The sequence below is a fragment of the Hemiscyllium ocellatum genome, chromosome 19 (assembly GCF_020745735.1).
Source record: "Hemiscyllium ocellatum isolate sHemOce1 chromosome 19, sHemOce1.pat.X.cur, whole genome shotgun sequence".
NCBI classification, from domain to species: domain Eukaryota; kingdom Metazoa; phylum Chordata; class Chondrichthyes; order Orectolobiformes; family Hemiscylliidae; genus Hemiscyllium; species Hemiscyllium ocellatum.
Genome location: NC_083419.1, coordinates 66,944,980 through 66,961,044, shown reverse-complemented (window position 1 = coordinate 66,961,044; position 16,065 = coordinate 66,944,980). Strand labels below are relative to the sequence as shown.

At 40.0% G+C, this 16,065-nt stretch overlaps 1 protein-coding gene across 2 annotated transcripts in view; it reads left to right on the top strand.

Annotated features, from left to right (window-relative positions):
• nup205 (nucleoporin 205) overlaps positions 1-14,942 on the top strand; it is a 109,456-nt gene extending 94,514 nt beyond the window's left edge. For both annotated transcript variants that reach the window (XM_060840017.1, XM_060840016.1), the window contains exons 33-43: positions 1,301-1,422; positions 3,003-3,141; positions 4,678-4,804; positions 5,366-5,442; positions 6,386-6,514; positions 7,679-7,805; positions 8,782-8,948; positions 9,226-9,349; positions 10,911-11,039; positions 11,667-11,743; positions 14,577-14,942. In XM_060840017.1, coding sequence (XP_060696000.1) covers positions 1,301-1,422; positions 3,003-3,141; positions 4,678-4,804; positions 5,366-5,442; positions 6,386-6,514; positions 7,679-7,805; positions 8,782-8,948; positions 9,226-9,349; positions 10,911-11,039; positions 11,667-11,743; positions 14,577-14,729 — 1,371 coding nt within the window. In that variant the 3' untranslated portion in view covers positions 14,730-14,942. The remainder of the gene's footprint in view (positions 1-1,300; positions 1,423-3,002; positions 3,142-4,677; positions 4,805-5,365; positions 5,443-6,385; positions 6,515-7,678; positions 7,806-8,781; positions 8,949-9,225; positions 9,350-10,910; positions 11,040-11,666; positions 11,744-14,576) is intronic.
• Positions 14,943-16,065: the final 1,123 nt, after the last annotated feature.

Sequence of the window (16,065 nt, the reverse complement as noted above, 5' to 3'; positions counted from 1 at the left end):
TCTGGATGTACCTAACAAATTCTGTCCCATCTAAGCTCTTGCCACTCAGGGAGTCCCAGTCAATATTGATGAAGTTAAAATCACCCAAGACAACAACTCCTTTTTTTTTAAAAAAAATGTATCTTTCCATGATCTGCCTACAGATGTGTACCACTAGCTCTCATTGGCTATTTGAAAACCTATAACAAATAACCTTTCTTCTTGACGTCCACCCATATGGACTCACTGATGAGCCCTCCAAGACGTGTCCTCTCTGTGCAGCTGTGACATTCTCTGTAATCAGTAATGCAGCTTCAGTCATGGAAACTTTACCCATTTGAGTGTCAATAAACCATATCCCATGTCAAGTACATTGGCTTCCTCAACATTATCCTGTGGTTAATTGGTTAAATAAGAAACATAATGGAGAACATAATAAGAGAATATTATTTGCAATGTCAGCCTTTGAAAATGATTAAGCATTTCATTGCAATTATGGTAAAGATCTATCAGTAAGAGAGTTTTAATTTGGATCATAGGTTGCATATCAGTTTCCTTATTCAGTTAACCTGACCCCTCATGCACCATTGCTGATGTTTATGCCTCGGCTTTGCAGTTTCTTTTTCGGCTTGTGTTCTGATTGGCATTCAGGACTTGGTTGGGAGATGGTCATTGGTTTTCAGCATTTCAATGCTGTATGGTCATTTTTACTGATGTAGGCTTTCTTTTCTAGATTTTTTTAAAAACTGCCTATTAATTTTCAAACCATTACATTGGGATTTGAGCTCATTTTGATAATTAGTCCAGTAGCAGATCATTTTTCCTGATATTCTACTTAAGTGACCACTGTGATAAGAGTGAAAGATGAAATTGGACTACTTTAATCTAGATTTCGAGATGCCGGTGTTAGACTCAGGTGGACAAAGTTTTTAAAAAAATCACACAACACCTGATGAAGGATCAGCGCTCCGAAAGCTAGTGCTTCCAAGTAAACCTGTTGCTATAATCTGGTGGTGTGATTTTTAACTTCGTACACTTTAATCTCTTGAGCCCTATTGCACAATTGATAAGAAACTCATTCACTTGTAGTAATGAATTAAATGAAGTATATCAGTATTAAAATCTACAACAATGTACATTTGGCCATTTTTAGTGTTAGTGTACATTGTAGGCAGAAGCCAATCCTTCGGGTTTCTAGTTAATGTGTTGTGTTAGTTCTTGCATGTCATTTCAGCTGAATTTTTCGCACCAGCTAAATCTTTCTCCTTGCAACCATTTTTATTGACAGCGTTAAGTTTTTGTTGTTTATTATATTCGCTAGGCCTTCTTGACGAGAGTGGCCAAGAACCATCATGGATCCTTGGAACTCCTGACAGCAGGCATTATTGTGCGCCTGTCCCAGTGCCAGGTCTATGATCACCGGCCTGAAACTGAGTCACACAGGTAATAACCGCAAGCTAATTCCTGGACAGGTAATAAATGTGGGCCTAACCAGTGACGTCTTTATCCTGTGAAAGAATAAAAGATAAATACGTACATATAAAAGTAAAACTAGTGACATTTCTTTGGTTTGTGAGCAGCAGTACATTCAGGTTCTGCAGTGCTGGCTCTCTGCAAGCTCAAATTGTCGGAGTGGATATGGAATCTGGGCTCAAGTCCTCGCATTTCGACCATAAGACATCGGAGCAGAAATTAGGCCATTCATTCATGGCTGATAAGTTCCTCAGCCCCATTTCTCCCACCTACTCCCTGTAACCTTTGATCTCCTTGACAATTGAGAACCTATTTATCTCTCTGTTAAATTTACTCAATGACCTGGCTTCCACAGCCTTCTGTGGCAATGAATTTCATAAATTAACCACTCTGACTGAAAAAGTTTCTCCTCATCTCCACTTTAAAGGATATTCCCTTTACTCTAAGGTTGTTCCCTCATGTCCTAGTCTCTCCGACCAATGGAAACATCTTCCTAGTGTCTACTTTGTCCAGACTTTTCAGCATTCTGTAAGTTTCAATTAGATCTCTCCCTTATCCTTTTATACTCCATCTAAAATAGACCCAGAGTCCTGAAACATTCCTCATGTGTTAAGCCTTCCATTCCAGGGATCATTTTTGTGAACCTTCTCTGGACCCACTCCAGGGCCAGTACATCCTTCCCTAGAAATGGGACCCAGTATTGCTCACAGTATTCTAAATGTGGTCTGACCAGAGCCTCAAAAGTACATTCCTGTTTTTATACTCCAGTCCTCTTGAAATAAATGCCGACATTGAATTTGCCTTCCTAACTACTGATTCAATCTGCAAGTTAATTTTAAGAGAAAGCTGGACTCGGACTCCCAAATATCTTTGCACTTCAGATTTCTGAATTTTCTCCGCATTTAGAAAATAGTTCCTTGCATATAAAAAATTAAGTCAAATCTTTGCAACATTAATGAATATTTCCGCGTAAAACAAAGTGAGGGAGAGACGAATGAATATTTTTGGCTTCCCACAGTAAACTGTAGACATTGTTTCTGAAATCAATGAATGCCACTGATCCAATCGATGCCTGATGAGTAAATGTACCACAGTATGTTGTAATTAGCCATCACGCCCGTCAGAAGCCTGGTCAATTTCTGGCCTGTCTGGAGTCTGCTGACTTCAGTCACAATTGGCCAGAAGACCCCAAAGCATCAAAGAGTAACACCTGAGAGTAACCAGTCCATCTATTTGTCCATCTTGAGTAATGGTGCATTCTGGATAAACCGTGTTACCAGCTGGATCCACTTGCAGCTGAATGGCTTTTCGCTGTGTTAGCAAAGGGATTTTGCACTGAAAAGCTTTGAACTGCAAGATATCCAAGTTTCTTAAACTGTTTTAACATGATTGGTCACACAAATCTTCATTGTAGAAGACGCGAGTGCTTTGAGTATAAGTATAGGTGCAGTACGGCCCTCCTTCACTTTAGTATGCTATGCATATTTTCTTCTAAGTCATTACTAGGCCACTTCAATACAGTACCTTTATCATATTTTCTTCTTCCACAGTATGTTTTGTATAAGAGACCCATCAGGATTTATCCCAGCCCCTGTGGAACGGTATCACCAAATTCTGCTCCCAGCTCTTCAACTTTGCCAGGTGATATTGACCTCCAGTGTGGGGAAGCACCAGTTGGCCGCGGCACAGGTAACCAGTCCAGAAACAACAACAACAACTTTCTGATCAACCACGCAGCGAAGTGTAAGAGTGTGCTTAATTGTTAAAGCACAATACTTTAGCACTCATTCTCAGCACTCTCTCTCTCTCATTTGTGATGCTTCCATGGTCTAATAGCTTGCTGGCACTCCCTGCATAGCCTCATGGAGGAAGCATTCTCACTGTGCCAATAGTCAAGGGGAACATGGTTGGCACCTTGTGGAGAAACACACCAGAAGAAATTTCTTTTAGAGTGCAGAATTGCATTTGAGGATAAAATGGCAGTGGAAGAAAAAATCAAACGTGTGAAAGGCATTCATAAATCTTCATTAAAAATAAAATATATCTGTTTCAAATCTGATGTACGATCCAGTAGCAGCCGAGCTGGCTATTTAGCTGAAATAAGTATCAGCCATGGCTCAATGTACTCTATTTTATCTCTAATCTCTAGTGTTGGACTTAAATCCTGCTCTTCTCAGCTGATACTTCAGTGCATTATTGAGGGAGTGTCGTTTGAGTGAGTCATTTTGCTCTGCAGATGATGTGAAAGATCCTCTGACAATTTGATGGAGAGAGAGAGAATTCTCTCTGGTGTAATATTTTCCTCTTAATCAACATCACTGAAGTTTACCTGGTGATGATGCTGCTGTTTGTGGAGGTTTGCTGTGTGCAAATTGCCTCCATTTGACTCCAGGCATACAGTCATAAAGGGTTGAGTAGGTGAATGGGCAATATTCTGTAGATCACATGATGTGAGTAATATGAGCTTGTCTATTTTAGTAGGAAGAATAGAAAAGCAGCAAATTAGTGAAATAGAACTCCAAGATGTGGAGGGATCACAATATCCTGGTACATGAATCAAAAAGGTCCACCAATAAACAATAATGTTGTTTATTACAAGGGGAGTGGAGTGTAAAAGTAGGGATGTTTGACTGCAGTTTGGACAGTGTATTAGTGAGACTGCATCTAGCATATGTGCACAGTTTTGTGCTCCTTATTTAAGAGTGGATATAAACGTGTTTGTAAGGAGCATTCCAGAGCAGAGTCAGAGATGTACAACACAGAAGCAGTCCCTTTGGTCCAATTCGTCCATGCCAATTAGATATCCTAAATTAATTTAATCCCATTTGCCAGCACTTGGCCTAAATTCCTCTCAACCCTTCCTATTCATATACCCATCCAGATGCCTCTTAAATGTTGTAATTGTACCAACCTCCTCCATTTCCTCTGGCAGCTCAGTCTGTACATGCTCCATGTGAAGGGTCCCTTTTAAATTTTTCCGCTCTCACTCAAAACCTATGCCCTCTCGTTCATGATTCCCCTACCCAGGGAAAAGACCATGCAGCTCAACTTAGTTTGGCCATGTTATGAGGAAGGGTTGGACAGGCTAGGACTACATCCTGAGAGTTTAAAGAATGAAAGGTGATTTCATTGAAATTTAAGATCCTAAGAGAACAGGATGAACGCTGAAAGGGTGTTTTCCCTTGTAGGAGAGACTGGAATGGTTTTTTTTTCCCCTCCCTGCAGGTGCTGCAGTTTCTAATTGCCCATTCAGATCCCATCCAGGCTATCCTGCGCTGCCAGGAGTTAACTGCAACGTCACTGAAGGAGTTGGCACTTTTGACAGGCATCATAAGCAAGGCAGCCTTACCAGGTAAGAAATGGTAATGTAAGAACTGTACTTGTTTCAAGACTTTTACTTGGTTGTTTGTCTGTTCATTTCACGTCCATGCCTTAGGTTTCAGATTCTGCAGATTTCACCCCTAACCGCCGATTCTTTACCCTGATGGCCTGGCTGATCAGGGCCTCAATTACTCTGGTATTAAGTGACAGGGCCATAGTCCTCTGTTTGAGTTGTAATCTGTGCTCAGTCAATCTCACCAGAGATTGCTATTGAAATTCTACAATGAGGCTCATCAAGCAAGTTGATACAGTGACTTGAGCTTTTCTATTCCCATACCAAAACCTGGTGGGAACTTTTGATTCATCTCTCAACCATTACTAGCAAGGTTGATTTAGCACATCCTTCACCTTCAGGAGTAGGGGCCACATGTGTCTTTTGTGGCCAATTGAACTGTTGACAATACATTCCAACTTTACAAAAGAAGTGTGGACAATGTACTAGATATTGCCTGTGGATCCTGGATAGCCTTAACAATTGAGGTATTCATAAGAGAGGAGGAGAGTATTGGTTGTAATGTATGTTTATTTTCAGGTGTGATAAGAGTGATAGAAATGGATGGTAATGATGGGACTACCATGGAACTTCAGGGTCAAATTGGGCGTTTCCAGGTATTTAAATTTGTATTTTAAAATGTTTCACTCTCTCCTTGGAACTACATGTGCTCCTTCCCTGCATTTATTTTTTGGCTCTTTGCTGTTTACTTATTTAGCACTCTAGTTCAGAACCTAAAGTTTGATTCTGCAGTTCATTATTGTCCTTTGGTGAGATGGTTGTGTAGTGGTAACTTTTTAAAAAAAAGGCTCTATCTGTCCATTTTAGAGACTCAGCTGAACATAAATGATCTCAAACATTGTTTGAAGAAAGAAAGCAATGGGAATATCTGTGCCTCCATTAAACATTTCTTGTACAGAAACACCAACTAATTATCGCAAATTGTCTGTCATTTCTGCGATTTTGCTGTGCCAAACAATGTTGCATATTCCTATTGTATTCGGTACACTTCAAAACTCTATGGCTTGCTGTGATTCATCTCCCACTGCTCAGAGATCAGCACCGTCTGTACAAATTCATGTGAACCCAGGAGCTATTGCTAGAGAATCCTGTTAAACTGAATTTATTCCGTTCTGTTCGGATGTTTGAACACTCTGCATATTCAATGATACTCCACCCAATACTCAGTCTGTAACTCCACATTAGCGCTAGCCATGCTTTGGATTGTGATCAGAGTATCCTGACTTTCACTAGGAAACCTGGACTTTGTTTGTGCTTTTCCAGGTGTATAGAAGACTGCCCTCTGGCTCATCTCATGCCCTGATTCCATCTGCTCAATATTTTATTTGTTGAGAACAATATTTAATATTTTGCTTGTGACAGATTTAAAGATGTTTAACATGAAAGTGTGTTTGCTTGTTTTGCATTGTTGAATATTTTAAATGCGTTATTCCATATTGTTTGTTTTACTGTATAGTCACATTTTGCTTAGAAGCACTTTATGTTTTCAGTGAGTACAGTTTTCAGCAATGATGATTTGGTATTTTTTGTGATCTCCAGCGCCAGTGCTTGGGCTTGCTCAGCCGATTCACTGGCTCTGACCGACTTCATGAGGTGAAGAAACAACAGGATGGCACTCAGGTCAGCGGAATGAGCAAGAAGGATGAAATGGAACTAGCTGTGCAACAGGTAAACTTCAAATCAGATCCAGGAGAGAAGGGCTCCTGATTTCTGTGTATTGATTGTTTATGAAAACTGCACGACTGACATGCTATGTAGAAGGGGCACATGAATTGAAGAATTTGAGAAAAGTTGGTAAACTTTTTTTTGTATCATTAAACTATCATTCATTTGAAGAATTGGATATATTCTCCTATCAGCTTGTTTGTGCAGCAATAACAATGATTAAAGCTTTTAACCCAGAACAGATACATTGCTGCACACTTATTCTGAAGAGAATGTGTGGAGAAAGACAGTGAATAGTTGCTGGTGCTCCCTGTAATCTCAACCGACCTTGAACCAACTTAGCTGGCTGTGTTCGTAAATGTTGACTTACAGTTTCACAGCAGATATACTTTCACAAGTATATTTTGTATTGCTAGCAGTTGTCGGGAACCAACCCACCCAACACCATTTTAGAGTCATGTGTTAGGATCTTCCTATTTCAGAGGTGCAAGCAATTTTAAAGAATTTGAGAGCAGAAATAGACCATTCAGCTGTCATGCATTGGTCTACATTTGGAAAGAGCTATCCACTTGGTCCCATTTAACTTACTATTTTCAAATAACCTTGCAAAACCTGTGTGGGATTAATGTGAAAAAATAGTTGGTTCTTTAGAAATTCCTGGCTGTATGTCAGGAGACTATATCTGGATGACAGTGTGGTTATTTTATGGTTTCAGTTGTTAATGTGATGTTTCCTAGGAGACTTTATTGAAATGGAATATAGTACTTATTGTTTTAAATCTGCTTATCCACAAATAAAGTATTTTACTGTTTTATTTTCTGTTTCTAAGTTTACTAATTGTGAATAAAATTAATACCAATGGCGACTTGATTTCCTTTTCTTTGCCTTTCAAAATTGAATAATATGGTGGCTGGGTCACTGCTAAAATAATATTAATAAACATTTGGAGTGCTTCATACATTAGAAGGAACTTCCATTTCAAGGAGTGTCAGATAGCTTTATTTAAATTGCATTTTTTGCAGTTCACAAGACTGAATGTTGAGAGAAATCTTAAACTACAACTGGAACAATGGTTGGCAAATGACAGAGAAGCTTCTATTATTTTCTGGTTACTCAGTTGAGGGTGTATATTGATGTAAACAGTAGTTCTTGTTTCTGTCTTTTCAGATTTGTGCAAATGTGGTGCAATACTGTCAGACGCTGCTGATACAGAGCAGCCCTGGGTCCCAGCACACAATCTGCCTCTTTACTCCTAGTCTTACTGAAGGCACATCTCGAGAAGGAAGTAGGCAAGGTAAGCCAAATCCCTTCCTGCTACATTCTTCACCAGAAACATGTTTTGCCATATATATTCATCTACCCTTCTCAAGATTCTAAATAATTTCCACCCCATGTTAAATTTTCACTGACAACCATTTCTGGTTTTCTAGTTGTGTGCTAGGGCATGGCTGCATGGGGTCCTGGCATTTGGTAGGATGGAGTTGAAATGGGTTAGTCTCTTTGAGCACATATTTCTGAAACACTTGTTTCTTTTTCTATGCAACTCTTTGTAGGTTAATGGGCTGTTCTTTTGAGGTTAAACCCAGATTAAAATTTTATTAATGGGGATTTGAGGCCAAAGGATTTGCTCATCGTGGTTAAAAGTGCAAGAACTGGCATAAGTGTCTTCTGTGTTTTTATAAAACTACTAATAAAATGAGAAGTGTTTCATGTGAAAGAGATTGTAATGCTGCAAGTGAATGTTTGTTTTTACAAGACATTCCAATATTTTTCTATTTAGTGACTAACTTTCAGACCATTACTATCTTCTGCCTCTGAATTTTGAATGTTTACCTGGTCAGACTTTACAGGGAACCTCTGCCTTTTCGAAAGGTATAGGACAAGAGAAGTAAATAGATCAGGCATGACTCACATATTCTGACCATGCACCAAGAAACAAGTCTCAAGCAGTGGGGATATGGAAGGAGTAGTGGGGATATGGAAGGAGTAGTGGAATTGTTTATCAATGTAGGAGAATCAGGGAAAAGACTGTCTGTTTGTTTGATAGTGATTATTTTTGGCAGAGATGATACATCAGGAACAAACCTTGACCATCTTTCAATTGTCTGTGTTGAATCATGTTCACCAGGACCACCTGTTAGGGTGTTAGGTTAGGAGTTAGGGACAGGGTTTGGGATTTTGGGCTGCCATTGTGGTTTTGTGCCAGAATAAAAGTTGACATTTTCTGGCTTGAGCTCCACTGAATGAATGTTATTTCTATCCACTGGCAGATGCTCCATTGCCGATGGTACCTTACTGGAGGCTACCCAGCCTTGGAGTCATCCTGTTCCTTTTGAAGCAAAGTACAAATGATTTCTTCAGTAACTACGAGAGCCACCGGCAGAGTGTGACCAAGTACCAGAATCTGCAGCATCTACCTCCAGATGAAATCAAGGAGGTGGGTGTGTGCCAATGTACACTCCGATTTTTTTTTGCATTATGTAGGTACTTTATGGGTCAACGAACCTAGATTGTATCTGTTCTGAAGAAATCGGCTCGACTTCCTTGACCCTTTTCTTATAAGTATGATGTTTAGAGTCACTTTTGTTGTCTCCTTGTACCTTCTCAAAGGCAGCCGTATCCTGATTATGATAGGTGCCCAGCGGCCTGTAGAATGGGTTCTGGTAACCACTTGCAGCAATAGATAATGAAGTAATCTGTCTTGTCTCTCACAGCTGTGTCAAGCAATCGTACCCTTTGGTGTAGACAAGATTTCAGCTGCTCAGCGACATGTTCTTGCCAGACGTCGGCTTGTGCAGCAGATCAATCACAGAGCTGAGCTGCTGTCCCTCTACTGCTGTATCCTTTTTTTTTCCAGTTCAATGTAGCAGGTGAAAAATCTTCAAATTTTCATCACACCCAACTTGCTTCTGAATTTTCCAGTATTTTAATTGTGGCTTTGTCCGGGGGTGTGGAAGATGAACAAAATATTGGGCATTTACAATATTTGCTTATGTTAAGAGATTGAGGTAAAGGGCTGAGTTGCATCATACTATGACTTTTTAAAAAATAAGCAAAGGAGGACTTTCAGGCTTGTAGATTGTAGGAGAAAGCAATTGTGTTTCTAATGGTTTTGTATCAGAAGCAGAGAGTTGTCTCACATGTCCAAAGATACTGCACCTGCCTAATTATTCAGTCAATTCATTTTAATAAGGTGCTGCCTAATAGGATGTGAAAGTACCAAATGGCATAAATTCCAAGTTCAGTGTGACTAAGGATATTTTAATATATTCATTGCTGTCAGTGGGCGGCACGGTGGCACAGTGGTTAGCACTGCTGCCTCACAGCGCCTGAGACCCGGGTTCAATTCCCGACTCAAGCGACTGACTGTGTGGAGTTTGCACGTTCTCCCCGTGTCTGCGTGGGTTTCCTCCGGGTGCTCCGGTTTCCTCCCACAGTCCAAAGATGTGCGGGTCAGGTGAATTGGCCATGCTAAATTGCCCGTAGTGTTAGGTAAGGGGTAAATGTAGGGGTATGGGTGGGTTGCGCTTCGGCGGGTCGGTGTGGACTTGTTGGGCCGAAGGGCCTGTTTCCACATTGTAAGTAATCTAAAGACATTGTTCAAAATTCTGCTATATCCAAAAACAAATCTCTCAATTTAGTTTTAATTCATAAGTTTTATAACAATACTCATGAACCACAGAGACTCCATCAAACATTTGCCAGTGGTCTGGACAATGAGATGTTAGTAGCCATGGTAATGAGTAAACTGTGAGCCAAAGAGCAGCAGAAGTATCCAGCAGACCAGACAGCAGCCCTACAAATCTGCCAGTCACTCTCAACATGTCGTTTAGCATAAATCCAGCCCAAGTTAACAGTCTAGCCAAACCCCTACTGTAGACAGTGAGGCCCTATAGTTCGCCAGTCGCGTGATGAAAGAGAGCCAACATTTTATCCTGTTCCCTTTGAAGATGAAGATTATTTCTTTCCCCACTTCTGCCAAAGCAAAACCCAGCCAATGATAAACAGGGCCGCCTTCATCCGGTGTAACTTCTACCTCCCTCCATTCTCATGCTAAAAACAATCCGAGAATCACACTCTGCATCTGATATATAAATTCCACATGCCCTTCTCGGCCCCTCTCTCCCTCCAGATCCTTGAGTCCAAAATGACAAATGAATTAGCGAAAGGTCTTGTCTTGCATTCATTTCCAAATTCATTCATGTCACTGACTTTTGCTTCCTTTTGGATGTGGATGTACAGCAATTCCTTGTTAAATAGAAAAGAAACACAAATGCTGAGTGTTTTTCGCATTTAATGTTCTGGCTTCAGATTTTCAGCATCTGCTTTTTCTAAGAGCATTTCATGTGAGTGACATAACATCTCCTGCTTTGTTCCTTGACCTGTTGTAACTTTTCAGTCATTGTGGAAAACTGTCTTTTTATCCTGTGGCGACATCTAGAGTATTACTTCCTGTATTTTACACCTTCTGATGCCCACTTGTCCCTGAATATCCAGAGTGTATCCTACAGGGGCAGACGATTTCCAGGTAAGTGCCAGACTTGACGTTGAGCAATGCATACATTTCAGTACTCCTTCCCTAATGCAGGTTCTGGACTCTGTGTTTTTTGTTTTATACTTTATCACTTCCAGTTCTGCAATGGATTATGTATCTGTGAATTATTCCACTGTCTGCTCACCAAGGTTCAATATCCAGTGGAGTAGGCACAGTGTGAAAAAGAAGGATTTACATGAAGCTTGTGGCACACACTTGTAAGGGCTGAGTGGTTTTAAAAAGCATTTGTCGGCATGGCATTAATTTACAGAAACCAGAAATAAGCTTATTCAATTTCTGGTCTGAGCTGACGGTGTTGCAGTTACCTTCAGACTAACAAGCTCAGAAGTTGCACATAACCGTATGGCTTGCTTGGCTACTTCATAAGGTGGTGTGATTCGGTCTGAAATCACCACAGTGGAAATATCTTTGTATCTGTCGTTGGACCCTGGTCACTGTGAGAGGCTCCTCACAGATTAGTCCAGAACAATGTGAAGTGGATAAACGTCTCGATGCAATGGCAATGTTGGGTCCAATATGCAGTACCTAATTTCTGTGACACTTGTTGTTTGGTAAGTGAATTGAATTCTAATCCATTCCTATATATTTTATTAATCCCAGATCGTGGTGGTCTTGATGGAAGTCCTGAAGCCAGGCGCCTTGTTCTAAGTCAAGTAAACCAACATGATATTGAGCAGGTAGGTTTTAAGTTTTTGTTGCACAGCTAATTTTTGTTTGCTCTGAAACATTTTTGCTGCCACATAATGAATAAATGGTCTGAAGAATGGTCACAAAAGCACATTTGAAACAGGGTACACCCTCAACATTGATTTGGAACTTAGCGAGTGTGGAAATTTGTTGCCGAGAGGTAATTTGGTGTTACAAGGAAACATTTAATTTAGTTAACCTATAAGATCAAATTATTAGTTAAATTTAATTGTGTAAGGAAATGCAAAATAGATAAAACCAGGTTAGATTGAGATGGCAGTGCAAGTAGTGTGACATCAGTTTTTATTTTTCTCCTCTGCTTGTTGGCGTGTACATGTTACTGGCAAAGCCACCATTTATTTCCCATCCCTCATTATCATTGAGGAGAGCTGGTGAATTCTTACACCACACAGGCTGCAGTGCTTTAGGTACAACCACCGTGCTGTTAGGCCTTGCACTCATCTAGGCAAATCATGAATACTCCATCGTGTCCAGCTGGATATAAAATTGACTTTGCGACAGGAGTCAGAGTGTGATTGTGGAGGGTTTTTTTTTCATACTGGAAGCCTGTGACCAGCAGTCTTCCACAGGGTTTTGTGCTTGGTCCATTTCATTTTATAAATGTTTTAGATGAGAAGATTGAAAGTATGGTTAGTAAGTTTGCAAATAACACAAAGATTGGTGGTATAATGGACAGTGAAGAATGTTATCCGAGATTACAAAGCGGTTTTGATCAGTTGGCTGAAGAGTTGACAATGGAGTTTAATTTGGATAAATGCGAGGTATTGCATTTTGGCAAAATAAATAAGGGCAAGACTTACACAACTAAAATAAGGCCTTGGGCAAAGTTGAGGACCAGCCCCAGAGGTTCATGTACTGGCTGGTTAGCTCAGTTGTTAGAGCGTGGTGCTAATAATGCCAAGGTGGCAGATTCAATCCCCCTACAGGTCATTGACAAGAAATAAAATTTAGCGCCCTGTGGCTCATTGGTCTAAGGGTATGATTCTCACTTTGGGTCTTCTACTGTGCAGATTAGCGAGAGATCCCGGGTTCAAATCCTGGACGAGCCCGCCCTCCTTCAATAAGGGACGGCACGGTGGCTCAGTGGTTAGCACTGCTGCCTAACAGCACCAGGGATCCAGATTCGATTCCAGCCTCTGGCAACTGTCTGTATGGAGTTTGCACATTCTTCCCGTGTCTGCGTGGGTTTCCTCTGGATGCTCCGGTTTCCGCCCACAGGTCAGGTGAATTGGCCATTCCAAATTGCCCACAGTGTTATGTGCATTAGTCAGAGGGAAATGGGTCTGGGTGGGTTACACTTCAGAGGGTCGGTGTGGACTACAGTGGACCCACACTGTAGGGAATATAATCTAATGATCATGTCCATAATTCTTTGAAATTTGTACCACGTATAAAAGGCATATAGCATGCTTGTCTTCATTGCTCAGATCTTTGTATCCAATTCTGGTCTCCCTGTTATTAAGCTGGAGGGGGTTCAGAAGAGATTTACTCGAAAGTTGCCAGAAATGGAGGGTTTGGGTTATAAGGAAAGGCTGGATAGATTGGGACTTTTTTCTCTGGAGTGTAGGAGGTTGAGTGGTGACTTTATAGAAGTTTATAAAGTCATGAGGGGGATATAAGGTGAATGGCAGGTGTCACAGAATACAGAAAAAAACAGAAATAATGGAAAACCTAGGATTTAATGAGAGTGAGATTCAAAAAATTATTAATATTGGTGAACAGAAACTACTGGAGAAATTAAATGGACTGAAACCTGGCAAATTCCTGGATATGTGGCCTAGATCTTACATTCTAAAATGGGACATTACCACTGTACTGGTTGTGATCTTTCAAAATGCTCTAGATTCTGAAATGATTGCAGTGACTTGCAAGGAAACAAGTGCAACCAAACTTCAAGAAAAGCAGGAGAAAGCTATTTGTTAATTCACTGGCCGTCTGTCAGTGGAAATAATTGGAAACCATTAGGCAGCAGGGTGTTTGGAAAATAGTATGATTACAAACTTTGAGGTTTTGTTAGACTGCTTGCTAATGAGTTGATAAATGGAAACTGGTGGATGTAGTATATTTGGATATTTGCTAGGCATTTGATAAGGTGCCACTAAGTTGGTGGAGTGCTGCAAGGATCTAGTACTTAATTATTGGTGAATTAGAAGAAACTGAAATGCAATGTAATGGATTGCTTAGTGTTGACGTGAGTGGACATATGCAAAATAGTACAGGCAGATGAAGTGAGTCCTCAAGAAGTGATAAATGGAGTACGATATGTAGATCTGTTAATTCATCTACTTTGATAGGAAGCATGTATAAGCAATATTTTTAAAAATAGTTTAGTGTTTGTGTTCAGATGGATTTGGATGTACTTTACACATGAGGCTTAACATATGAACAATGATGGTATTTTCTTGCAAAGGGCTTAGAAGTAAAGAAGCCTTACTGCAATTGGATGTGGTTTTGCTCCCCAAATGTAAGGAGGGATATATATATTTAATTAACCTGTTCAGGAATGTTATGACACACTTTGGAGAAGGTGGGATTTGAATTCAGGCTCCTGGCCCAGAGTGGGAGACACTACCACTGTGCTGCTAGAGCCCCAGGGAGGGACAGATATTTTCTAAGCAACCTGTTAGAGATGTTATTACATATCTCCTGGTACTTTGTCATGTAATATGTCTGATGTTGGAAGTGTCAGAGTGAAATGCATGGCCTCTGTCTTCACAATAAAAGTGTGTAAATTGGAAAGAACGTTAGACATCTGATCAGCTGTGGTATTTAATAACAGTTTGTTCTGGGTTTTTCTTTCAGCTTCAGATTGATGCTGCAGCAAGTTTTGGGGAGTCCCTGCAAAAGAAGCTGCTTGACATTGAGAGCATTTACTGCAAAGTCCGGTCAAGACACTTGTTTATTCAGGCACTGGTTCGACGAATACGTGGCCTTGCAAGGATGAAGAAATCCTGAAAGTCTTCTGCTCGGCCATGTCTGACTGTACACGTCATTCACCAGCTGTTCTCTTTTCTTGCCCTTCCCACCCTCGTGTTCCTTCACTGATTAAAATTGTGGGCTTCTGTTTAGCTCTCAAAGACTGCTCTGATTTTTTTGTACTAAGGACTGACTTGTAATTACAATTAAATATTATTTTCCATGAAGAATAAATTTCAGTTTTCAGAGCTAGAGGTTGTTTTTGTCTGAGAATCAATGAAATCTGAGGATTGATTCAGTTGAAAAGGACATTTTCTTCTGAAATGATTTATCAATTGTCCTTCCATTAAAACAACACCAAGTAACACCTTGATTATTAACCCAGCTGCTGGTTTCACCGTCTTGCAAAATAAACGCAATCGCTTGTCTTCTAAATTTTCTCTCTTTATAGTTTTAATAATAATGTCAATCATTCTTCTTTTGACTTCACTTAATTGGCAGCTGTTAAATACCATTCTCGAGAGATGGGACATACCCCGTAGTCCTCAGTGAGTGCTGCATTGTCTGAAGTGCACCCATGTGGTTAGTTACTAAACCAAGGCTCATGCTCTTTGCAGGTGAATGTAGAGGTTCCTCAGCCTAAAACGTAATATAGTCTTCCATTGTCCTTGCTGAGATGCCATCACACTCCTGATGAGTACAAACTAAACCATCTTACTGCTACTAAAACCTTTAATATTTCAGGTTGATATTTTATCAATGTCACGTGCAAATTTCTCACAATATCACTAACTATTGTGCCAAATTGGGTCAAAAGTAAACCATGGAAAAAGAACTAGTCCAATCGAGCAGAAACATAATACCATTCTCCTTTGTCCCAGTCTTCTACCACATCACTGACCTCTACCCATTGAAAAATTATTGACTTAAATGATAACTCTCCACAGGTGCCGCCTGGCAAATTGTTTTCAGTAATTTTAAAATTAATTTTTAGACTTAGTGGAGTCACAATGACCAGAAGTGTCATTTTTTTTGATAAATCTTTTTTGATTACTTAAACTACACCTAAGTACCATCTTTCAGTATTTTAAAAGAAAGTTTTTAAAGCAAAAATACTTTTTCAAAAATTTGTTTTAAGCCATTGGTCCTATGGGCTGCTCCTATGACAATGGTATGTTATCAATGCATGGAAGAACATAGAATACTTACCAAAATGAATTCAGTTTTCCCCCAATGGAATCAGTGATTGTGTCCAAAGCTAAAATTTTACCCCAGTGAGTATAAAGGAAGTAACTAATGGTGTTCCAGAAGGCCCAAGTTGAAGCCATAACAAGCTAGCTACTATATTTATTGGTTACATAGAGTCCTATATATC